The 24779-nt window shown below is 44.2% G+C and overlaps 1 protein-coding gene across 1 annotated transcript; it reads right to left on the bottom strand.

Annotated features, from left to right (window-relative positions):
• Positions 1 to 24779, bottom strand: LOC129388175 (uncharacterized). The gene is made up of 6 exons (XM_072285895.1): positions 24566 to 24779; positions 13991 to 14190; positions 9567 to 9656; positions 9378 to 9444; positions 5206 to 5340; positions 1 to 767 (listed from the first exon to the last, which is right to left on the bottom strand). The coding sequence occupies exons 2-5, from the start codon at positions 14081 to 14083 to the stop codon at positions 5276 to 5278; spliced, it is 315 nt and encodes a 104-aa protein (XP_072141996.1). The 5' UTR covers positions 14084 to 14190; positions 24566 to 24779; the 3' UTR covers positions 1 to 767; positions 5206 to 5275.

Here is a 24779-nt window from a genome sequence, read left to right as displayed (position 1 = left end):
GACTAAATTGATGGACTCATGGTGACACATAATGACGCCGCGCAAAGAGACACTCTGGTGGAACAATTGCGGACCCAGCCTGCCTGTCTAACCTCGTCTGCCGTACAAGCACCGCTCCGAAAGCTAAAATCGCACCATGTGTGTGACCTCGATAGAAAAGCTAAGGCTCAGCTGCTTAACAATGACAAATCAAGTGCCGGTCATTTAGGAATCAACTTGTACATGCGCGTGTAATGCCATCTTCAAACTGGTCAAGCACCCAACAGGCCTTCATTCATATCGACATAGTGCCTTCCTCAGTTGTATTGGTCAACTAATGGAGAAGATTGTTCTGCGTCGAAACAGGGATATAGTAAACCAGAACGCTTATCATCCATAGCTGTGAAGTTGCAAAAATGTCGCAGCAGCATTAGTAACGTCTTTGCCTTTGTTAACTACGTCAAACACAATACAACTGTTTCCCACTAGCTGTACTCATGGATGTTAAAGCAGCGCTCGACAATGTACCTCATGATGCTGTTCGGACGGCATTGAAGTGTACCAGCATTGGTGATCACATGAAACCTTGTATTTGTGACTGTACTTTATATATAATGGACAGGTTCCTTTACATGTGGTCTAAAGCAAGGATACTTTATTGCATAATGAATTGCGTGGCGTACAAGCCTGTTGTCAATTTCCGAAATGAACGACACACTCCCCCATCATTATTTGTCTTTATTTCCTCGCCAGTGGTTGCCGGCCTGAACTGTGAGCAATGACTGTGCCTGCGATAAGAGAAAAGCAAGAACCCTCAAGCCAGCCCACGTTGAAGTGTTCTACTATTTAACATATCTCGTACTGCTACAAACAACGACACATCTATGCCGACGGTTTTGTAGCCACTTATTCATATCATATTACTGCGTAGTCTCCATCCACAATTTTGTGTACTGTATACTAATCCATATGTTATTATATTTTTAACGTTTGTTTTACTATAGTAATTAAGGTGTGCGTTTCAGTCCTCCTGTCACTGCATGTTTAAAGCTGTCGACGGTTACCTTTGGTTACTTTTTTTCTCTATTTGTTTTCTGAAATACCCTACAGGTGTGAAGTGCTTGGCAACATTGTCAACTAGCTTGTTCTAGCGCCGGCTTGTTGGACTATAGACAGTGTTTCTCACAACAGACATCACCAAAAGAAATCGTGCATGAGCCCCTCAGCCCAATTGCAGTGGCTCTTACTAGGCTCCAAAATAGTGCCGACCGAGTGTTGCGACCAACGTGGTGGTAATCAGTCGCAGGTGGCACGCGCCTAGCGCGATGGCAATTTGCGTCGCAGTGCAATGGGAGTCACAGTCCGCTGACATTAAATTTGCAGCACATGAAACGACCTAAAGGAATGTGAATGAAGGTCGTGGCGCATCACGTGGTGACGATGGGGGTGAATTCAATCGAATGTGCTAACTTCTGGCATATCGTTACCGGCATTTCAATGGCAATGCGGGCATCCGATATGCTTCAACGGGGCATACGTGACGTCGATGACAAATGAAAAGCGTGGTAACTAAACGCCAATAATGTTACTCTGATCTCTTTTCATCAGTCCACTTCACCCGTCGACCCTGCAACATTTACATTATGGGTTGATTGGCAATATACCCGCTACCTCAGTGTAAAAATTTTCGCATTGTCGTAACATGCGAACTTTATTGGTCGTGTCGTAGAATAAATAGAAATCAGGAACCTAAACATGTTTTCTCTAACATACAAAGTATCAGAAGGCTCTCGCTTCCGGGACTCACCAAACTACTAGACCATATTTAGCACATACACGACCGAAATGGATATACGCGTGTGCGCTTGGGCCACCCTTTAATTTAAGGGAGACAGTTGGGCTAGTTGGTATTTAGACAAGGACATGTTCGAGCGAGTAAGAAAACTTAAATGAGGTGAAAACGACGGAAAAGGTAGAGAGCTGCTCTTCAACTGTATTAACTTTGAAAATAATGATAGCAACTAACATGGTTACAGAAAAGGCACATCTTGGTGCATGCCTATATAGGAGGGTCCGAAACTCAGTCAGTAGTACAGTATGTCAGAACAAGTAAGGTCAGTCAGTAAAAGTACAACAAAAGCGCACAAGTGCATATTAATACATGACGCGTTTGGTATATTGAATGAGACATACAATTTGCGTGAGCGTTCCTTCTATTGCTTTGGTGAAAAAAGAGCTCAATAATCTGGACAAGCGGTTTCGTGCTTTGCTGAATTGATAGTGGCGTTAGTCAAGCTATACTAATTAGTTTCTGACCCTCCTTTGTACGCATGCGCCAAGATGTGCCTTTTCTGTAACCACATACCTTGCTGTCATTATTTTTAAAGTTAATACAGTTGAAGATCAGCGCTCTACATTTTCCGTAGTTCTTATTGTCTCTGGGCCTCATATTTTTCTTACGCGCTGAAAGATGTCCTTGTCCGTCATCATAACTTTTTCACAGCACAATTCTCTGTGCCAAACCACATGGCTTACTTTATCTATTAGAGTCAATATCTCATTACACCATTGGGTTGATGCTCAAGTCGAAATATAATCTTAGTTGTCTTCAATACAAACAATTTGACACAACCTGTCTCAATGAAAGTGTTGCGGCAGTCAGCCTTGGTGACGCGCCAAAAGTTAGCACCCCTAGTATGCGCGCATACGAATTACATCTGCGTTATTTTTTGTTTCAAAATGAAGGAGGGGAACAATATCTCCATAAAAAGCGCCTGCCACCAATCTCTACATATACTAGGACCACAATTAAGGAAGCCACTGAAATCGCACAGTGAACTGCCACACGGGGGCTCCATCATTGCAGGAACTAATGAACGAAAGAAACGAAAAAGGTTTCGCCATACAAATCAGCTGACCCAAAACTTGGACTAACGAACCCGTAGCCCATGTGTTTCATAGTAATTGTCTAGCGAGCCACATATATTTCTACGCTAAACACGATAAATTTCGATCTCAGCCACCCCGTGTTCAGTTAGCAGGGCATTTGCTGCCGCTCCATCTGAGGTACTACGAAAAAGTCGAGAAGGACGCCTTCGGTGCGTCTAAACCTTTGGGGACGGCGGATTCTACAAAAAGAAACGCTGTTGTCACTGCGCACACCCATTTTCTAGCAGTCAAAAGGGGCCCAGCAGAAAAGTGTGCCAATGGGGTATTTCGGGTGCCCATGCCCTTTCTAAAATGTGAAAAGTGTGATGCCTTCTAGATCCCCTTTTCTCTCTAACCAATTCCATCGATAAATTAACACAATAGCGCAAAATGAAGCAGTATGATCAATAAGCGTCATTTGTTAAGGCGGCTGTGTATTGTACTTTCTCATTGTCCAGTGTGTCATGCAATGGCCAGACCGGTCACTGCTTGAAATATTCGATTGCGTAAGGGGAGCATACGACGAGCGCTAACCGATGATCGAGAGGAGAACACTTCGCTGCCCTTCGTCGTATAGCTGTGGCTGTAAATCACAGCTTGACAGATTTCAGCAGAACATCCAAACTGCACACAATCAACTGAGTGCCCCACCATTTTATTTTCTTAAAAGGAAAAATGACCGAAACGTTCTGTTGGAATTTGTTGTGTACACTGTGAAGCTTTTTTTATTTCCTTGCATTGTCTTCCGATCTATGTGTATATCGTGCTACCTTCACTCAATAAACCTTAATTGTAAGTTAGCGCTTGTCTGTGTTTCTCTTGTCCCGATATTAATCCCGAGCTTCAAGTCTGGTAAGTATATAGAATAACAATTAGCCCGCTCCCTCCCCTTGTGTAGAATAGCCGGGCAATTCACCAACAAACCACTGAAACCCTACACTATTAAATAAACTAACACGCGTCAGTGGCTGACGTTGGGTAATAACGTGTCCAGATATATTGAGAAATAACACATAAAAGGGCAAGAAGTAACGAGAGTATAAATATTCGGTTGGCAGGCTTGTAATGCTGGGAGGGAAAAAGGTAGAAAAATGAGAAAGGACGGTGCTAAAGAGGAACAATCCCCGCATATAGAACGATCACAGTCTCACGCATTTCTGGCGCGTTAGAATTATACACCTGTGCGTTAAAGCCACTCGATGTGGTGTTGGCTGAGCCCACAGTCGAAGAATTGTCATCCTTGAGGAGGCGGTTGTCGAGCTTGGTCGATGGCGCTTGCGCTAGGCAAAGCGACAACCCTCCCAAATAAAGCGGGAAATAAACTTTTAAATTTGCTCCTCAAACGTCTGCATGGCGTTTTCTGCCAATCAAGTTAAGTCATTACAAACAAATTTCCTTAATTAAAAAAATATTAACCCTAAAGCCCCTTTCCGGGCTATGCATAGGGGAAGAACAAAGCATAATCAGACAGTACAGTAAAATCTATATGAAGGTTAGGTTGCATTTCTCCAAGTCGCCCCCTCCATATTTTTTAGTGTCAGATGTATAGTGTAGAAAAACGCTGCCAGGTTATCCCTGTGCGCAGTGAAAGTACCGCCATGTAGTTCCATGCGGATGTATAGGGCGGGCTGGTGCTGACGAATTCTGGGAAGGTTGCCGCAATTTCTTGCGTTGTGTGCTAAAAAAAATCATAATTACTTTACTGTAATCTCACGATAGGTTAGACAGTAATAGAATAAGTTGAGAAGACCGAATTGAATGCGAGAAATACCTGCGGTGTATATCTAAGTTGGTGAAAGAGGATACGGAGTATTTATTTGCGAGTGTTCGTGACCGTGCTGTGGTTATGACGTCGCGAAGCGCTTGGGCCGCACAGCGTTCTCGTTTTGTTTCGCACGGTGAAGGCACGAGTAAAACCGAAAAGAGTGATAGCCAGCCATATTGAAAAGCCAATGAGCACACTGTGATGCTAAGGTTGGCACGAGGCTCGGCGTAATTGGTGTGGCGAGTTCAGATCACTTGTTTCTACTCCTACATGCATCGAATCAGAACTGACAAAGGGGACGAGGCTTTGGTGGTGAAAAGAGAGAGAGAGAGAGAGCAAGGACAGAAAAGGCAGAAAGGTCAACCAGAAGAGCGCCTGGTTTGCTGCCCTACACTGGGGGTAATGGACAGGGGAATAGAAAGAGGAAGAGAGGGAGAGAGTGATCACTCAGCGCACATGAGAGGATGCACAGGGACACTATAAGCGGTCTCTTAAGCTGCGGCACTTCAAGCAGTGTACTAGTGCACAAATACCTTTTTTGTGCCAGTGACGGGTGTGGCCACGGTCCGAGTACCTTTGATCAGGGAATGGTCTCGAGGCCAGTCAGTTTAAAACTGTCCTGAAGAGAGGCGTTGTACGTCGTAGCGAGGGCAAGCACACAATAGGTGCTGAAAAGAAGTTGCAGCACTTAATGTCCTGCTAGAGTTACGCGGTCCGCGCCCTGCCTAAAGATTAACGACTATAATTCACGCAATTGACGATGACGCTTTCCCGGTTTGCTGCGATCACACCGCCGGAGCGACAACAGCACTGGAGACATCCATCGTATTAGCCTGTGCGTCAAGCATCGGCGATATCGCTGACTATACTACAAACTTCCCCCCACGTGGACAGCCCACGGCTTACGCCATTGCCGTCAGTGACACCTGGAACGTCACTGCAACAGCATAAAAGGAACCGCTGGAGCCACGCGGGGACGCGGGATTCATTGGGCTCGGGGGGACGGCCTAGAGCGCGATGCTAAGCTTCGTGCCCCTATTTATTCAGGTTAGTGATGAGTGGTTTCTTGTTAAATACACCATAAGTGGTTGTGTTGGTTTAATTGTGCTACCGAGCCCCCAGTGCATACATCGTTGTTACTTGGAATCTGTTCGTATAATTTTGATGTTGTTGACACGCAATGGCGATATGGAAGAAAACGCTGGTCCTGATAAGATAGACCAGATAGTATGCGTTGTCACAGATATTAAGGACTCGCACTCAGCTTTAGGAAGTGGCCTGCTGGACGTGCAGCTGCGTCTTTTGCAGATTTAAGCCACGCTTGCGTTACTGAGGGAATGTCAGGAGGTGGTGGAGAAATGCGAAGAAAGTGTTTCCGCCGGGCGCAAGAAATTTACTGGCTTGCATAGCAAAATTGAAGACCTCGAAAACAGAAGCCGTCGAAATAACATTGTCATCTACGGTCTCAAAGAAGATGTCAAAAAAAAAAAAGGTCTGATGGGCTGGAGCGGCTAGTATCGCAAGATATACACGCAGTTCAAATTACGTTGCCCTCTCGGGTTTCGCAGTACGTTTGCCTTTCGAACAGCATCTGCTCCGACATATTCGAAAGGAAATAGGCGACTTTCTCTGGCAGGCTGGCCGAAATTGCCGTCTCCGTACTCAGTTGGCCAAAAAGGGCCCTCTATCACCACCCTTGCTATTGGAAGGCCAATGCTTTGCTCTTCGATCACTTGCTGAAACTAAACGGACTCTCCTGTGAAATTGTAGCGACATACACAGCTAGGATGAGTTACATTCATTGATGCCGCACAGTCTTTCAATACCCTATGCACCCGGCCATTCACTGAAATCTGCTGCATATACGGCTTTAACAGGTGCAGGTTCTTACCGTAGCTCTGAATTGTGGCAAATACCACCTGCTTCTCACAGCTTTTTGTCATTTTGGCCTTTTCTCCGCAGTTGTAACCACTGTTTTCCGCGCGTCCAGCGCACGCACACCATCAGTGGGCGCCTTCGTATCTTGCGTTATAGTTTAGTTGCGTCACCATGTTTCTCTTGAGGCGTGACTGGGGAATGTGAAGTCTTTTGTTTCAAGTTCCTCCGAAAAAATTACTTAGCCTCTGGCTTCCCGGAACGAAATCCGCTTTGTCGCTTCTCGCTAGTCGTCTCGGTGTACTGTAGAAACTTGGGCGCGTGCAGTAATCCTCGGCGAGTTCTGCCGCTCTCTCTACATCTAAATCTGTCATCCGATCTTGCACCCAAAGCGTTAATTCCTAGGGAATCCCTCGACAAAACTGCTGGAGAACTCAATTGCGTTGTATTGGTCGCCGTAGACTTGTGCGCTTTTGAGCAACTCCACTAAGTTGACTTTAACCTGGTAGGCAAAATCCGGGTGAAACTCGCTTTCCTTCCTCGCGTACCTAAAGTACTGGCTGAAAGCCTCTGCCGAAAAGCGAAATTTGCGCTACAGTGCAGCGTTTACTTTGTCATACGCATCATAGTCCTCCTTACTCAGTCGTGCAATCACATCTGAGACTTCACATGGTAACAGAGTCAGCAACTTCTGCGGCCAAACGTCTTTATTGAAGCCTGTTTTTTCACATGCTCTTTTAAAGTGTACGAGGTAAAGGGCAATGTGTTCACTTGTTCGGAAAGGATGCAGAAGGTTTTTCATTTTGAACTATAGGGTCTTCCTGTACTCTTGGGACGACCATTGCTCTGAAGTTGTTTAAGCCGTATCTCATGCTCTTTTCGCACTTTTCTCGCTCTTCGCACTCCTTCCTTTGACGCTCTTCGCGTTCCTTACTCTCTCGTTCTACGCGTTCTTTTCTTTCCGAAATAGCTTCGCTGGTTTCCCCAGCCTCTTCCAAGTTCCCAGCTCCTCACAAATTTGCAAGGCTATATGGACTTTAAACTAGTCCACATTTACAGCGCACCCTGTGGTTCCTCCCCACTAGAAATTCAGCCATCCACAACCAATTCTTGGTGTGCGAGTCAAAATCACAAGCGACATCAAACACCATTACCGACTGCCTGCGCTAATGAGTGTGGCGGAAAAAGAAGCAAATACGTAGCACTCGCCACACTGATGTAGCCAATGCTGGACGATCCCATAAGCTGCCATCCCCTGTTGTCAAGTAGGGGGTCCGAGCGGCCACGAACGTTCCATGGCTGGTGCCGTGCCAGGTGCCGGTAGAAAAAGAGGTCGAAAGCAATGAGAAAACTACTTTTATGCACAAACATACCTGATGACCATCTAGAAGAACGGCTCCATGATTCTCGGAGCACACTACATCCTAAATTCTTTGCATGTCCGAGCCCCCTCTTCAATACTCCAGCCCCCTTTTTTAAGCAGTCAATTTCCCCCTCTCGCACATTCACAACGTGCACATATTCCTGCAACATGTCTACACAGATGGTTCGGTAAAACTCAATAGCCATGCTGCTGCAGTCATCCATCCCGGAAAAATCTGAAGAAATCAAATTAAAAACTTCATGTGTCACCACATCGACGGGTGCAGAACTTGCGGCACTCTGTCCTGCGCTTGATTTTATTAATCAGGAACCACTACAACAATGGACAGTCTTTAGTGACTTCAAGGCAGCCCTTCAGTGCATACAAAGCCCGATGGGCCACGAACCCAATGAACAACTGGCCTTAGAAATTGGACACATATATCACAGCCATGACAAGGGACACAATATAATTTTTAACGGCTTCCAGGACATTGCAGCATCAGTAGAAATGACCACGCCAATGAAGCCGCCTGATCTGCACATGAAAGTGCTCAACGCGTCTTGATTCCGCTTTCGCGAAGAGACGCTGCGGCTGGACTGCGATTGATGTCCCGTGAATGTACTTTGCCCCTGTGGGACTCGAACGTTTTCACCATGTGTCATTTGCGTTCGTTGTCTCCGGACATACGGATGCACCTACCCCTTGGGTTACCACTACATGAACAGACCATGTTGTACCGTCTGTGGCTAGGCGTTGCATTTACGAACTCATATGTTTTCCTTATTGGAATGGCCAACAGCCCCACGTGCGACACATGCAATAGCGATGAGACCCTCGCACATATTATCTGTGTCTGCCCGCGATATAGTGCCCAGAGACAAGGGATGTGCAGAGTACTGGGCCAGTTAGACAATCGTCCACTAACAGAACTCAAATCTTTATGTCAGTACTCCCAAAGAACATCCGCGCTGAAGGCCTTACTCGCGTTATTAAGGTTCCTGCGGTGTACGGGGCTTCTCGAGAGACTTTAAAAACGCCGGCCCCTACCGCTCTGTAGTGCACGCTGTTTGTTCGTGCTCGTCTCTCTTTCTATCCCCCTTAACCCTTCCCCCGTGCAGGGTAGCCAACCGGAACTACCTCCGGTTAACCTCCCTGCCTTTCTATGCATCCTTCTCTCTCTTACTCTCTCTTCCCCCTTTCACTCGAGGGAATTCACTGTTCTCAGCCAATTGGAACTGTCGGACAGCCTGCGAAATGCCACCCAAAATACCGCCCTCAGTGCAACGAAGATGCAATTTCATGTGAAACCGGGGTCGACACTGTTCCTACGAAGTCGCCAGCGTAGGCTCTTGGCAGGTGGCACATGACCGATGATGAGCCATTAGAGTTTGGGATTCCAGAACTCGTCTCGTTCGCTAGCTCTTTGGTGTCAAACGAGGATCAAACGGGAATTGCATTCCTTACCTGCCCTCTCGTCGGTGTGCATCCTTTGCCCAAAAGGACGGCCAGGCACAGCAACCCGTAGGGCAACCTGAAAATGTAGTTCATTTGAGCTTGTTGACAAACCCCTAGAAATGATAGTATGGAATCCGAAGTACGTCTTCTAAAAGCGAAGATTTCCTTGCCTCTTCTCCCGACTTTCCTAGCGCTTACGCTGTGGTCTTGTTCGCGTGCGCCGGTGGATTTCTTGAAGCACCACCAGATGACGTTCGCCGCCTGGTCTTGCCCCTGGTCTTGCGCCTCCTGACAATACAGGGTCAAGAAATACCTCGCGTAAAAGAATATAAATACTTTTATGTATATAAACAAAGGCAACTTACATATTGAAACACAGGAAAAAACAACAACAGCAAAGGGGAAGAGAAATGCGCCCATAATAAAACACCGAGCGCTATAGGAATACAATTAGTACGAGGTACTGCGGGGTACGTGGAAATGCGTAATGATTGCAGGACTTACATTTGGAAATGCGGTTGTTTGCTTGAAATCAGGCGTACAATGAGGACTCGATGGCAACCGAAGGTCAGTAGGACGCCTTGCATTGGGCGCTCATGGGAAGACTACAAATAAAGCTGTGCAGGGTGATATGGGCTGGACAAGTTTTTAAGTGATGGAAGCTTACCGTAAAATTAATTACGAAGAACGACAGAGGAAGATGGAAGAAAGTAAATGGATACGGAGAGTGTTGGGGTATCTGTACAGGAAAAACGTTGATTCACAGTGGAGGAAAAGAACCAGGAAGCTTACCAGCAAGTATGCGGCCTGTAGGGTGAGCAACACAGCAATAAAGAACGTCAAGCGGACAGTCAGAGAGGCTGAAATAATCTCATGGGTGGCGGCAATGGAAAAGAAACCTGTCATAAGTAACTACGTAAGAGGAAAAAACGAAATCAGGAAAGAAACAATTTACGATAACTCAAAGGGAAGCTCATTACTTTTCGAAGCGAGATCAGGATGCCTTAGAACACGCACCTATAAAGCGAGATATAAGAAGGAAGAAGAAGCATGTGCTTGCTGCGGTAAAGCTAGGGAAACGATGGAGCATGTTGTATTAGAATGTGAAGATATCTGCCCAGCGGTAGATTTAGGCACCTCTGGCCTCCTTGAAGCCCTTGGCTTCAGTGAGATCAGAGGGAAAGCAAATATGTCCGCAGTAGAGATTAGTAAGAGGCGATTGGAAGATTGGTAAAAGAAAAGTAGGGAAACGACAAACAATGGAGGCATACGAAAACAAAATCCCCAATAGGGGCTCAGAAAATTTGGCGATGGGAATTCTTCGTGGGGTTTCTTTTCTCCTTTTTTTTAGCACAAGTAAGACATTAGGCACCATAATAACAAGAGCTTGCTGGCGCAACCCACCACCCGTTCCAAAAGGGATGCACATATCATCCATCCAACCATGCTCGCGCACGCCGCTGGGTTTCTTGCAACAACACCAGACTGCCAAACGCTGCCGCTGCACCAAACGCTGCCGGCTCCATCGCGGCAGCGTTTCACAGTTTGTGCGTATGGCACGTGCTTTGCTCGCTTTTCTATGAGACAAGAATGCAGGTGCTGGGCTGTGATCGTGTGAACATTACAATCGTCCATAGCATGAAGAGAGCGCCTGGAGCCGGCGTCTCAAGAGCCTGCTGGCCACATATGCGGAAGCAGCACTAAAAACGCCCCAACAAAATGGCTCCAAAGGGGCGCTCATCGTCGAGGACACCTAGGCCCTAAAAAAGCGCCGCGCGGAGCAAGAGCGTCTTCGCATCGCAGCGATATGTCATGCAGACCTCGAATTGATGCTTACAAAGTATGCATGGAATTATAATAATTAAGTGAATTATGTACAGCCCTATAATTCAATAAAAGTTTAACCCTTCTGCCACGATACGACGTGCTATGTCAGGCAATGATAATGCTCAACCCTCTCAGAGATTATGAGAGGGTTGATAACGCATCAAGCAAGCCCGGCTCCCTCTGTGGTCTGTGGACTACGCAGGCAAACAGCAGTGGTCCACGCAAGGTAACGTTTGACATCAACTCACCACTGTCGTATTGCACTAAACGCTGAAGAAATTACACATTCGCCGCTGACACCACCGCTAATTACCGTCAATCAAAGCAAACAGCATACAAATTTTCGCTTACATCGATTCCCACAGTGCGTGAAATGCGCACATCTTTATGTGACCTATTCGCGTGTCGATGCTGATGGTACGCATGGATTTAGCAATTCACGACTTCCCACAATTTGTTGCAGTCCTCAGGATTCCTTGAACGACAAACGACATTTCCCAACGGCCACCACAACCAAGGTAAAGCGCGAAATAAGCTCACGGTGCAGTTTGGACGGATCTTTTCCCTTCCTTTTTTCTGTTTCTTTAGTGCAATTGCGATGACAATCGCCTCATGGGAAACGCCGTTTAAGCGGGACACGGTATGGTAAACTCACCCCCTACGCGCCCCGCACTTCTCTAAGAGAAAAAAAGAAGACTCCAATCAGCGAAGTGGGACCAATCTAACAGCTTGTTTTCCTCTCAAGTATTTATGATACTACATTAATCAACACCATCGGTTTTGTACACTTATGTGCGTGGATCCGAATAGGGGAATGCCAGCGAACAGAAAAAGAATCAGTAAAAGAAAACCGCGATCAAGACAAAAACTAAGTTGAACGTAGTGCGCTAGTCTTACAAATTTATCCCAGTAAAATGTTGTCCTTAGATTTTGCGTTCCTCTCGCTTTTCCTGTTCCCTGTTCAGTTCGCTGGCACTCCCCTGCTTAGAACCGTGTACCACATCGCACCACAAGCTATGCTCGTGTGCGCAGATTTTGTCCGGCACTGCGCGTTACCTGTGTTCATCGCATTTATAATGTACGAACGTGCGGTTCCTGTATTGCAAAAGGGTGATCGATTGCCAGATGCAAATTATCGACCTGTTTCCATCACATGTAGTGGTTGCAAAATGTTGGAGGATATTGTTGCCGGCTACTTGTAAATGTTCCTGAGGGATCCAAATATTTTGTCTGATAACCAGCACGGGTTTAGGCAGGGGTTGTCCGCAGTTGCTCAGGCTGTTTTATCTGTGCACGAATTTGCGCGCGTGCTTGATATATCCGGGCTGACAGACGTGGTTTTCTTTTACTTCTGCAAGGCTTTTGATAAGGTGCCATATGGTAGTCTTTTACACAAGATAGAATGCTTAGTTGTGCCTTTTCGGATCATCTGCTGCATTCAAGCCTATTTAAAGACATTTGTTATTGTAAGGCGTAAAATAATAAAAACGAAATCTCTTACCCAACCACAGAAATATAACAGACATTGCCAATTAAAATAAATGAACAGGGCATTGCTAATAAAAATCTTTTGAGAGGGAAGAGAAAAGGAAGGGAAGAGAAACGGATGAAGGACTCTACTACCAGCCACACCAGAGCCAGGGAGTGGACCGGCTGCGGGATTTTACAATATTAGGTTGCCTTGCGGCTAACATCTTTAACTATTACCGGTTTTTGGCTTTTTCTGGGTTTGTTTTCTTTGGATTTTGGCTCTTGTGAGTCTCCTCTCTCTTCGTTTTCATCTTATCTTATTTCTTAACCTTTGGACTGAGTAAGAGGTCAATCTGGAAAATAAGAAAAGGTTTGAACAGAAACACCTCCCACCACCCGGTTTGTAGGATTTTAATTAGGCTGTTAGCTTCATCTCTTTAAGGCAGAATGGCAGATATAGTAACATTAAATCAGTGTTGTTTTTATGGGTTACCACATTCGATTTATTGTAGTATCTCTAATTTCTTGTGGCCTATAATCTTATTTCGCTTCCTTTTGAATTCCTCGTTCTGAGGGGATCACGTGGGATTTACAATGTTTTTCTAACCTAACTAAGGGAAATATTCTTGATCCTTAGCATTGTGACAAATGGAATACTCGTGTGCTTCGAGAATTTTAACTAATCAGAATTAGCGTAATAGATACTAAATTTTGAAAATATGTTACGTTCATTCCAAATCATTATGGTATTGTTTGAAAGTTTGAGTTTTTTTCCCTCTATCTTTCCCAGCCTGATATTTTATTTGTTATTCATTTATTTTTTCTAATTTTTTCTCATTTCCTTCCTCCTTCCCTCTTCTTCTTTGCCTCCATTTTTTCTTTTTCTTTTTCTGAGTCGCTTAGTTATCGTCACATTTTATGGCTATGTGATCGAGGGCATTGGCAAGTAAAGAATTTAAAAGGGAGTATGATGGTATATTATATTGGATTTCGCAGAAGCGTTTTTTTTAAACGTGTACAGAAGAGGCTTTCTCACACATTTGTTTGTTTCTTTATTATATATATATTAGGAGGTATATTTTTGGGAATTCGCGTTCGGGAAGCCTCCCTTTACTGTACTCAGAAGTTTTCCTTTCCAGCAAGATTGTTTTATTGCGAAGGATTTGCTTCCTATTCATCTTGACGCCTCGTTCAATTTGCCATCAGTGAAGCGCGCGGTGAACTATAGCTTTCCTAGCTTTTAAGTTTTGTTTTCGACACCGTTCCAGGGGCTCCACGAAATCGCTGCCCCCTCTTGCTTCTATTTTGGAGTTTTGAAGACGCACCTGAATTGCCCACCTTGTGAATCCAGGAGGCCTGAGTGGTGGAATCATTGTGAGGTAGTTGATACGCCCGTTTTCATTTCTTCTGCTCCCCATTTCGGGTCGCTTGGGAACGCGATACTCCTTCTTACACCTCCTCGGGCGTTTAGAGACGCTTTGAGTCGCCCACCTTGTGGATCCAGGGTGTCTACATTTCCTCCGACCTGGTTGTAAATTTGGTGGTATAAGCATTTACATACAGACACACATATATATATATACCCACCATATGTACATATATGCACACCTACATACATACTATCCGATATAGGTATACTTCCCTCACCTGTTGCCAGGATTGATTCGTTAATTCACCACATCCAACTCCTATAATTACTACACGGGTTTTCGTATTTTGTCATCCCCCGTCCTATTTGCCCCCTAGCCTTTACGCTCCATTTGGTTTGTTTAAGAGTAGTACTTTTGACACAGTTTAATGCTATTATGTTAATACGCTTTCATTAACTTGCTTAGGAATTTCTTGTATAAGCTTGATTTCATCTTTATTTTTCAAATATTTTTTTGTTTGTGGAGGCCTACGTTCTGCCTGTACTTTATCTGTAATTTTTCTCTTTCTGTTTTTACAAATTAACATGAGGTAAAGTAGTGGTCGAAGGATGTTGTCTCTTCTTCGCTCTTGCAGTACTCGTCCTCACTGATGTGGAATCTTCAAAGACAGCCGGGTAACTGGCTCTGTCTTGAGACCGCCTGGGTTGTCAAGTGTTCTAATGGAAAGTGAGCCGGTATATCCTTTATGTTCTTTATCCATGTCCGGACGGCGTAGCCTCTTTCTAGAAGGTGCATAGGTGAATGAATAAAGCATTCTTTTGGATACTGGTTTGGCTGTGATCAAAGTGCACGGACCATGGTTCTCACAAAAAAAAAAAAAACGAAAAAAGAAGGAAACAGACGTCTTGTTTGCACCTAGTTGCACAGCCTTTAGGGGACAAGCTCACTGCGTTGATTTACAGCGCAGCTCTGGGCGCCCAATCATGGGTTGAACGTCGCCGTCCCTCGGCGTAGCCGCGCGAATGCGCTCGTGCCCCTGCTCGTGCGTTCGTCGTCGTCGTAGTCTTCCACCGCTGGCACCGGTGTCGCTCACGATGCTAGCGCTCCCATACTGCCCCTCCCGCGGCCAAGGCGCTGATGGCACTGGCCCACTACCAGTCGGTGCGGTGATGATGATGATGATGAAGCCTCAGGCAATGGCACAAACCCACTGAGGGGGATAGGCCACAAATCGGGTGGTAATATGACTCAATAAATAAAATAAAATAAATCGGTTAATAAATAAATAACACGAAAAAAGAAAGGAAAACTAATAATCCAAGATGTAAAATAAACTATGAATACATGAGATGAAGTATTGATCAATACTATATTAAGCCTTGCGTTGATAGGAATGTTTAAAAAAAAGGATATACTTAAACTTGAGTAAGTTAAATTATGAATCATAACAGTAAGATATGAACTGTGAATTTGTGCTTTTACTTTCTTGAATTTTCTAAACTGCAGCAGAAATAAATCAATTCTTGAAACTAAAAACTATTAACAAGGCATTCTTTTTGTGCCACATAGGAAATTATAAATGCCTAGGCAAACGTTCCTGTGGCTATATCCCAAAACTGTTGCTCCAAGGGAGAGTATAACAGTGCTGCTTAAAGGTAATCCTAAATTTTGAAGTGGAATTTCTAGACATAGTTTTCGATGATTAGAAAACCGCCGGCATGATAATAAAAAATGATCTATAGTTTCTGGTTCATTGCAGAGGTAGCATAGAGGGGATACCGCCAGACCACATCTGTGCAAGTAAAAGTGTTGGAATACGGCAACGCAGCCTAATAAATGAAACTTCAAATTTCCGGTTAGGACACCATTGCCGGTTCCAAGAATAATTTAAGTGTAAAAAATCTGAAGATTTTGATAATGACAGAGCTTTTTTGTCCTCGCTCAAAGAAAATTTCCGATATCTGGCTGCAGTAATGTGCGGTGATTTCGGTCTCAAATGCGTTTTGTTCTTTTTCAGTAGTGAAATGGCGCTGCCCACTATGGGGGATCAGCCATCAATCGGGCGGTGAAAAACAGTTATCAATCTTTTTTGAGGAAAGTAAGGAGATATGAAATAAGTATCTTGTAAATGGGATTTAAAGTATCCACTATTACAGATATGAATGATCAAATATCTAAGTATTACAGATAAAAGTGATGCGAGCACAATAAATATAAAAATAATTTTAGCATGCAATTCTTTTTGTCTCACGCAGTAAGATGCAGAGGGCTTCACAAACGCTCCTGTCGCTGTAAGCCAGTACGGTAGCCCCAAAGGAAAGAATTACTGGAAGAGTCAAATTCAAGCTAAGTTTTAGGATGTGTTCTTCTAAAAATAATTTCATTTGAATAATGAATCGGCGGCATGTCAAAAAGAAGGGTTGCAGAGATTCACTCTCATTGCATATAGGACACAAAGGGGATATAGCCAGACCAGACCTGTAGAGGTAAATGTTCAGGGGGGGGGGGAGGGGGGGGCTTCGCACCGTAGTCTCGTAGTCGTTACTTCAATTTTGCTAGTGGAGTAGCATTTGTTGTTCCAAGGACAGTTGAGATGCGGGAAATCAAATGTTGACAACGGTGATTGCGCCAAGTTATTTGCAGTAGTATATTTTCTGAAACACGACGCAGGGATAAAAGCTGACGGAGGTAAAATGGTGATTATAGGACCATCGTGGGATGCTACTGCGAGCGTATCTGCATATTCATTTAAGGCTAGAGCTTTGGGGCTTGGCACGCACACTAAACGAACGAGACGTAACTGTCTTGGGAGGACCGAATGAACAGTTTCTAATGAATCTGACAATCTGGACGTGCTTGGTGAAGAACGTAGAGACATACAATCAGTTAAAATTACGGTTGATGGCAGATGTGATAGTAATTTGCTTAGAGCTAATACAATTGCCAATAATTCCGCCTGAAAGATAGGCGTGAATTCAATTAGCCAAATGGAAACAGACCAATTTTAATATGGTTACACAATACCGACACCTGCCTTCTCTTCACAGACGGACGCATCAGTTGCTATCATGGTCTTTGTATCCAGATGTGTTAGATCGTCTTCCTAAATAATATTCAGATATTCATAGGGCAAATGTTTAGCATTGTTCGGAAAAATATAATCAAATATTAGCGATTGGAACAAAGGAATTTAGTAAGAACATCTCGCATAGGCGAACATTTAATGGGTTCAATAGTTTTTGTACGAAAACAACTTGAGGGCAACGTGAGCGATACCACTGATGGTTAAAAAATGAGGCCAATTAATTAATGAAAATATATTGTGACCTACTCTGTGGTGATGCATATATCTTTAGCAAAATTTGTACTGTTAGGATATGAAATCGCATGAGAACAGAATTAAGGTAGGCGTGCTTCTTGATATAACGACAAATTTAGGCAGCCCAAGACATAACCGTAATGCCTCTCGCTCTAATAGAACCAGAGACCTAATTTTCTATGCAGGTCTATTATCGGGCGAATATACATGTAATAGATCATAATGGGGGCATGCCGACGCAATCCTCATCGATTGCTTCTAAGTCTACTAAGAACCGAAATTCGCACAGGAACGCTTTGAGATGAAATTAGAATGGTGCTTTTTCTGACGTTAAAAGAGAGGTTAATGCCATCAAACCACAATTCTAGGCTACTCATACAGGACTGCAGAGTTTGGTACGAAGCATGTTAATCCACTGATGCAGCAAAAAAAAAAACGTGATGTCGTCGGCGTATACATACACATGTACTTCGTTTTGCACAGGTACACTACTCAGTAAACATTAAACAGCAATGTCGATAGAACTGCTCCTTGTGGTAGCCCGCTTGACTATTTGTACCTTAGTGAAGGCAATGCGCGTTGTGCCCAATACAATTCCTCGCTGTTTAAGAATTCATTACCCAGATGACAAAATACCTTGGCAGACCAGCATTCTGGAGCGCGTTTATTAGGCGCACATGTACTACACTCTCATACGCCTTAGTGATATCCAAAGTGACTAAGGCTGCATATTTTTTCTGTCATCAAGCTAGTTGAACACGACTTTCCAGGTCGACATGACCACAACAAATCGAGCACCCACGTGTGAAGCCAATATGGCATGGGCGGTTCAAAATCATATTCTCTATCGACCAATTATCTATGCGGTTGTAAGATTCGTTCGATGAGTTTAACTAGGTTAGATATAAGAGATATTGGACTAATTATATTTAAGTTATCACCGCATTCTTGCATTTTCCAACTGTCGATTCAATTCTCGAATATTTTCCCCCTCCGTCAGTGGCTCAGGCGTGGCTCGGAAGCTGCGGCGACCCCAATACCGCTGGCATTGCCTACAGCACGCGACGCCTTCAGAAAGACAAGAAGAATATCAAATGCAACGTTACGAAAATACGACCCCAGGTTCCTATTAGTGCCTCGAGGTCAATCTATATAATCATAGCAACGTCAGTTTCTCCCGTCGCGTAGAAACGGGAATTACGGCACGAGCGGCAATTTCTCCCCAGGGTATCGTTAGGGTTTCGCTTTGAAAACGAAGTCAAAAGAAAAGCACAGCACGTTGAAGTCACAATGGTTTCGATGAAAGGCGAGAAGGCGACGTCTCCATTCTACATGTCTGCTATGAGCGGATACAGCATTTTTTTCAGTTTGAACCAGCAAACAAAGCCTGCTCTGCGCCTGATTATGTATTGTTGCAACGCCTGTTAGTTGAACCTTGAGGAAGGAGGCCCTCCTTGACTCGCACAGTTCGCGGAAGCCGCCTCCTCCCCTCTCTCTTCCTCTCGCCCACACACAGAGGGGCCCGTAATCACTGCGGGGCGCCAGCCAGACCGGGAACCACCAGAGACACCCATAAACGAGAAGGAAGGAATTTAACCGAGGGGCTCGATTTTTTTCATCATAAGAAGGCATCAAACAATAATAACAAGGAAAACACAAGGGAAATTACTTGTACTTACTAACTGAATTAAAGAAATGATAAATTATTTGCAATGAAAGTGGATGGACAATAACTTGTCGCAGGTGGGAACCGAGCCCACGTCTCCCCATTACGCGTGCGATGCTCTAATCAATTAAGATACCACGGCGCCGTTTTCCCATTCACTTTCTTGGGCATTTATGTTTTACTACTAGAACCCTGGGAGTGTTACCGAGCCCCACCACTCACAAACCTTGGCGGCGGATGTTGAACATCCTTTCTGTCGCATGCGACACAAGTACATGATCTTTTTTTTTTTTTTTCTTGGGGGGGGGGGGGGAGGTGAAGGCCACTAAACAATAAACCTACATATGCTACCTGAAGGTATCAATGTTGCCGGATTCGAGATCCTCGTTGTGTAATAAAACGGTAGCTGAATTGGTAGAGCATCGCACGCGTAATGCAAAGACGTGTGATCATTCCCCGCCTGTGGCAAGTTTTTTTCATCCACTTTCATTTCCCTTTATTTATCATTTCCTTAATTGAATTAGAAAGCACAAGTAATTTTTCCTATGTTTTCCTTGGTGTGATTGTTTGTTGCCTTCTTATGACAGGATTAATAAATATCGGGCCCCTTGGTTAACCACGTTTCTTAAAGTTTGTTACATAACGAGGGTCTAGAATCTGGCAACATTGCTGACTTCAAGTAGCATATGTGGGTTTATTGACCAATCGCCTTCACCCCCAAAAAGAAAAGATGACGTACTGGTCACGCCTGCGGCAGAAAGGTTGTTCCACATCCGCCGCCAATGTTTGTGAGTGGTGGCGCTGGCTAACACCCCTCGTGTCCTAGTACACTCTTAAACAAATGTACACCCTTTGGGTCGTATCCTGCCACACTATGACAATTGCCATGTATCTTAATTGCGTTTCCTTTCTTGAAAACGCTGCGCCCGCTACCTTCCTGTCGAGAATGCTCTGGTACACTCTTAAGCAAAATTATCCCCTTTGGGTCGTACCTTGCCACACAACAATAATCATCACCTGCCTTGTCCACATTTCCTTTCCTTAACGGCGCGAGCCCGGTACTTCCAAGTGACGAACGGCATGCGCATTATCAGCATGACAGGGCATTCTCGACAGCAAGTAGCTAGCGCAGCGTTTTCAATAAAGGAAACGCAAGCAATACATATGACGATTATTGCTGTGTGGCAAGATACGACCCAAATGGTGTACATTTGTTAAAGAGTGTAGTAAAACACAAACGCCCAAAAAGTGGATGGAAAACGGCGCTGCGGTAGCTCAATTAGGAGAGCATCGCACGCCTAATGTGAAGACGTGTAATATTAATAATAATAATAATAATAATATTTTATTGACACAGAAATTCCCGCAGCACTCATACATAATAGGCCTGCCAAAGCCGCATTGGGCTTGAAGGGCAGAGCCGACAGACAGCGTTTAACGCAATGTAATATCGCGGATGAAACAAGATATGCAGAAACATTGTTAGCAGGAACGGACACAGAAGAGAAACACAAACGGCAATGAGGAGGCAAAAATGAAAACGAACCACGTATCCTACGCTGAAAAGTAGCCTAACCCTGCAATCTTAATACAGAGCAAGAAAACATACATCAGGCGTTTGTATATTACTTAAAAACCATCAATTAGGCTATTGACAACAGCCAACGAAAAACAATCGAAATAGGAACCAAAAAAGAGACAGGAATATACATATGAGATCTGCAGGGAGCAGGGCACTGAAACAAAACAAAAGTACTCTTTTCACGCTCTATTCACACACATCAGCATGTGTATAATGAAACAAATAAATTGATGTATTTGCTCCAGTACCATAAAGTTATGTAGGGCTTCAATATACATGAAAGAACCAACCGTGTAAGGGATTAGAGGTTAATGTGACGAATAATTTGTTTTAATTTATACTTTGATTTGGCGCGAAAGGCACTTGGTGGTAGTTTGTTTAGAGAGGAAAGGATGAAGTAATTACGAGTGCACTGACCGTACTTGGTAGAGCGGCAAGGCACCCGAAAACGGTCTCTCGGCCGGAGAGAACGAGCAGGAACATAATCGACCTTGTATTTGTGCGACCAGAGATGCCTCAGGATGGCCGTTTCCGTTGGAAGGGCGTTAAAATATGGCAACCTTAAGGCTTTGAAAAGGTCAATGCCGGCGGTTAAACCTAAATCATATCCAATAATTTTCAGAATAGATCGAAGGATACAGTTGACTCTTTTTCCATCGAATCGCGCAGTGACCGTACACCGTAATCCCATAGCGAAGCATACCATAACCCAAAGCTTGTAAAGCCATTTTGCGAACAGAGAGTGGCATGTAATATCTGATATTGTATAATGTACCTGAAACTGCACGTAATCTTGAGCATATATGGGCCAGATGCGAATTCCATGTGAAGTCACTGTCGAGGAAAACGCCGAAGTATTTCAGTGTTGAAACATATGGAACGGGTGAGCAGGTGCATGGGGCGCAAGATGAAGAGTGTGGCAGTAATGGAAGGTTTAAACTGATTTTCTTCAAAGGATTATGAAAACATATAAGCTGTGTTCTCGAGACGTTTACTTTAATGACATTGTTAGTGAACCAGTTCATAATGCTAATGGTTGCATCTTGTAAAAGGGAGATTGCATCTGAAAAACGGGGAGCTTGAGACAAGATAACTGTGTCGTCTGCGTACTGAAATGTAAAAGTAGGGATAGAAGCGGCGAGGTCATTCACATATAGATTGAAAAGAAGTTGACCTAATATATAGCCCTGAGGTACTCCGGCTTTTATTGAAGTTGTATTACTCCGGTACTGGCCAATGGAGACTAACTGCGTTCTATCCTCCCAAAAGTTAGAGAGTAGTTTTAGAAAAGGCCCATGAAATCCCATCAAGGAAAGTTTATATAACAAAAGACTATGGCAAACACTGTCGAAAGCTTTGCTAACATCAAGAAAAAGAGCACATACGACCTGGTTAGCATCAAAAGCTGAATTTATAATATCTGAAATATCCTCAAGGAGAGCCTGTGTGCCTCTGAATGGGACAAAACCATACTGCGTACTTGAAATAATGCTACTGGCATCGAGGTACTTCGACATGACTTGCAGCAGGTGTTTTTCTGATATTCGAGTGATACATTGCAGAATTGAAATTGGGCGATAATTTTTGTATCTATTTCGTGCACCACTCTTGAAGAGCGATATGACTATGACCTTTTTCATTCCTGTAGCTATAATACCACTGGTTAAAATGTGATTCAGCAGTGATAACAGCACATACCCAACAGCATCGAAATTTCTGCGTAACTCGTCCACAGAAATGCCATCAACGTCCGGTGATTTACCAGCTCTTAAGTTAAAAAGAATTGATCTGAGATCAAGTTCTGGTAGAGAAGGAAGGTGCGCAGATTTGTATACGCTGTTTCTTAAAGTGCAGTGATCAGGGTGTGGTTTATCAGTACCAGAAACGTGCGAGAAGTATGTGTTAAATTCATTTGAAACAGTTGCCCCGTCTGCAGAAAAATGGGACTCAAGTGGTAACAGGCGGCCACCATGTTTGGATATACCTCTTAATTCATTTGCAAGAGACCGCGTCTTTTTCACGTCCGAACGAGCTTCTTTGAATTTTTGGCACATATGATTTCACTTTGATAGCCGAATCATGGAATTCACTCGATTTCTACATGTCTTAACTTTCAGTAGTAGCTCCGGACAATTTGGAGCCCGTTTAGCTTGGGCCCACATAAGGTCTTTTTCCTTAATTGCCGTTAATATTTGTGGCGATAGCCATTTGTTCTCTTCGCGAAGTAATCTGACTTTTACAAACCGGGTGCATTTGTTTCTACAACTGTGGAGAATCTGAATAAAACGGTCGTATAAATCAGCTGGAGAGAGTGTATATAACATGGACTGCCAATCATGTTTGGTGACGCATTCGGCAAAGAGCCTAGGATCAACAATGCAAATTTCCTTTTTCATGCTATTGACTTTCGAAGGTTTGGCATTTTCTACAAGACCACAACAGACGAAATAATGATCAGCGACTTTGGTTTCAACAACAGCTGCCTGCATCACAAAAGTGGAGAGCCGAACATTAATATAGTCAATGCAGGATTTAACCAGCTTTCCACACAGAAATTATTCACGCGTTCCTTGATGTATAATGCCTTCTATTCCCCATTTAGATAATAGATCGAGATAGTCGGCGACCGGTGGCAGAGTGGGGTGGAAGGTGTCGATGTTAATATCGCCTAGCACACAAACGTTTTCGTCAAGAGATAGGGATGATAGTGCTGTGTCAAGTTCTGATAAGAATTAGCGAAACAAAGTCAAAACAAAGACGTCACAGATAGACAGGAAATGCGAAATTAAAGCGCAAAAATGATTGCAGTGTTTACGGATGCTGCGGATATTAGCATGGGTGGCAGTGAAGGAATTACCGGTTTTAACAATAAGAAAGGTATGAACTTCTGAGAAGGTATGAAACGAGAGTGATCTAGCTAGATTGATATTTACACGAGTTTTTCGAGGTCAATTGAAATATCAATGCGAACAAGAGGAGCACCCTCAGCTTTTCAGGCCAGCACCCTTCCGTTGCGTGTCCAGATAAACCTGTAGTCCTTTTCCTTCCCTCTTAGGCGAGCCTGACGAAATAAATTTCGGTTAGCACGTGTCAGATTGTCGTTGAAATATAGCCGAGGGTTTGGAGCCATTCCATTAAAAACAAGACTTGGGAGACCACTTAGAGAATCGAGCCACTTTTCCTTGATCGTTACAGTTTGCGTTTGCACAAGAATAGCCGGGATGGAATCCTTGCGAGCTGGGAACCTGTGTGCAACAGAAACACCTGAGAGCTGAAACTTTATACCAAGCTTTTCCGCCAGTTGACCCAGTGCAGATATCAGGTCCTCGTTATGCTGCACGGGGAAACCGTGTCTCAAAATTAAACCTTCTGATGTACTGCTCAAGGGCATTGATTTCAGTGGTCATGCTGTGGAGGGCTGCAGCCTCAGAAGAAACTGTCGATAACAACGTGTCGCACTGGGCACGAAGCTGGCCAAGTTCAGCGTGGCTATCAGATACCGCCGAAAGTACGGAATCGTATTTTGAGAACAGAAACTCAATAGAATTCTGTATGTCCCCAACAGTCTCGGTCAGCTCTTCTCCCGTCGTTTTAAATTCCAGTTCTTCCATCTTAACTACTAGTGCTTCTACAATTTTTGTAAGCTGATCCAGCTTGTTCTTGACTTCTGTTAACTGATGTGAGAACGAGACATCGCTATTCATGGATCCAGATTGCCTACATGTCTGGCAAGACCAAGCTTCGCGTCTTTCGGACGTCATTTTAGTGTAGGTACCCTCGGCAACCCCCGAACAACTTTTGCCAAGATGATACCACCACTTGCACAAAGAGCACGTTAAATATTTACCATCGGCAGGCAACACCTGGGGGCAAACAGCACAAATTTTCGGCATCTTGTTGCAGTCAGTGGCAAACGAGGGCACGTGAGAAAAAATACAAAAGCAGGTTGATACAAGGACTCACCTGCCGACGGCAAGGTAAAAAATGGTCACTTGCTGGTCACGGTTTGCCACCGACTGCAAAGAAGCCCAGCGAAAGCAAGGTTTAAATAAGCGCAGATGGGCGTGACTTCAAGGGTGTTGAATTCAGCCACATCGGTGGCGGCAAAGAGCCGACTAGAAGCGTCCCAGGCAGCAGGTAAGCATTCCGCATGCGCCGATGTGTATTCCAAGACCAA

Source organism: Dermacentor andersoni, chromosome 1 (assembly GCF_023375885.2).
Source record: "Dermacentor andersoni chromosome 1, qqDerAnde1_hic_scaffold, whole genome shotgun sequence".
Lineage (NCBI taxonomy): Eukaryota > Metazoa > Arthropoda > Arachnida > Ixodida > Ixodidae > Dermacentor > Dermacentor andersoni.
Note: the sequence above shows the minus strand (reverse complement) of the source record. Positions and strands in the feature narration are given on the sequence as shown.

Bases quoted from the DNA above. Each gene is read 5' to 3' on its own strand.
- LOC129388175 (XM_072285895.1), bottom strand. From the start codon at position 14,083: ATGGGGAGCAGAAGAAATGAAAACGGGCGTATCAACTACCTCACAATG. The intron at 9,657-13,990 runs GTGCGTCTTCAA...CTGTATTGTCAG, and splicing joins TCACAAGGTGGGCAATTCAG to GAGGCGCAAGACCAGGGGCA. The intron at 9,445-9,566 runs GTAAGCGCTAGG...CTACATTTTCAG, and splicing joins CACGCGAACAAGACCACAGC to GTTGCCCTACGGGTTGCTGT.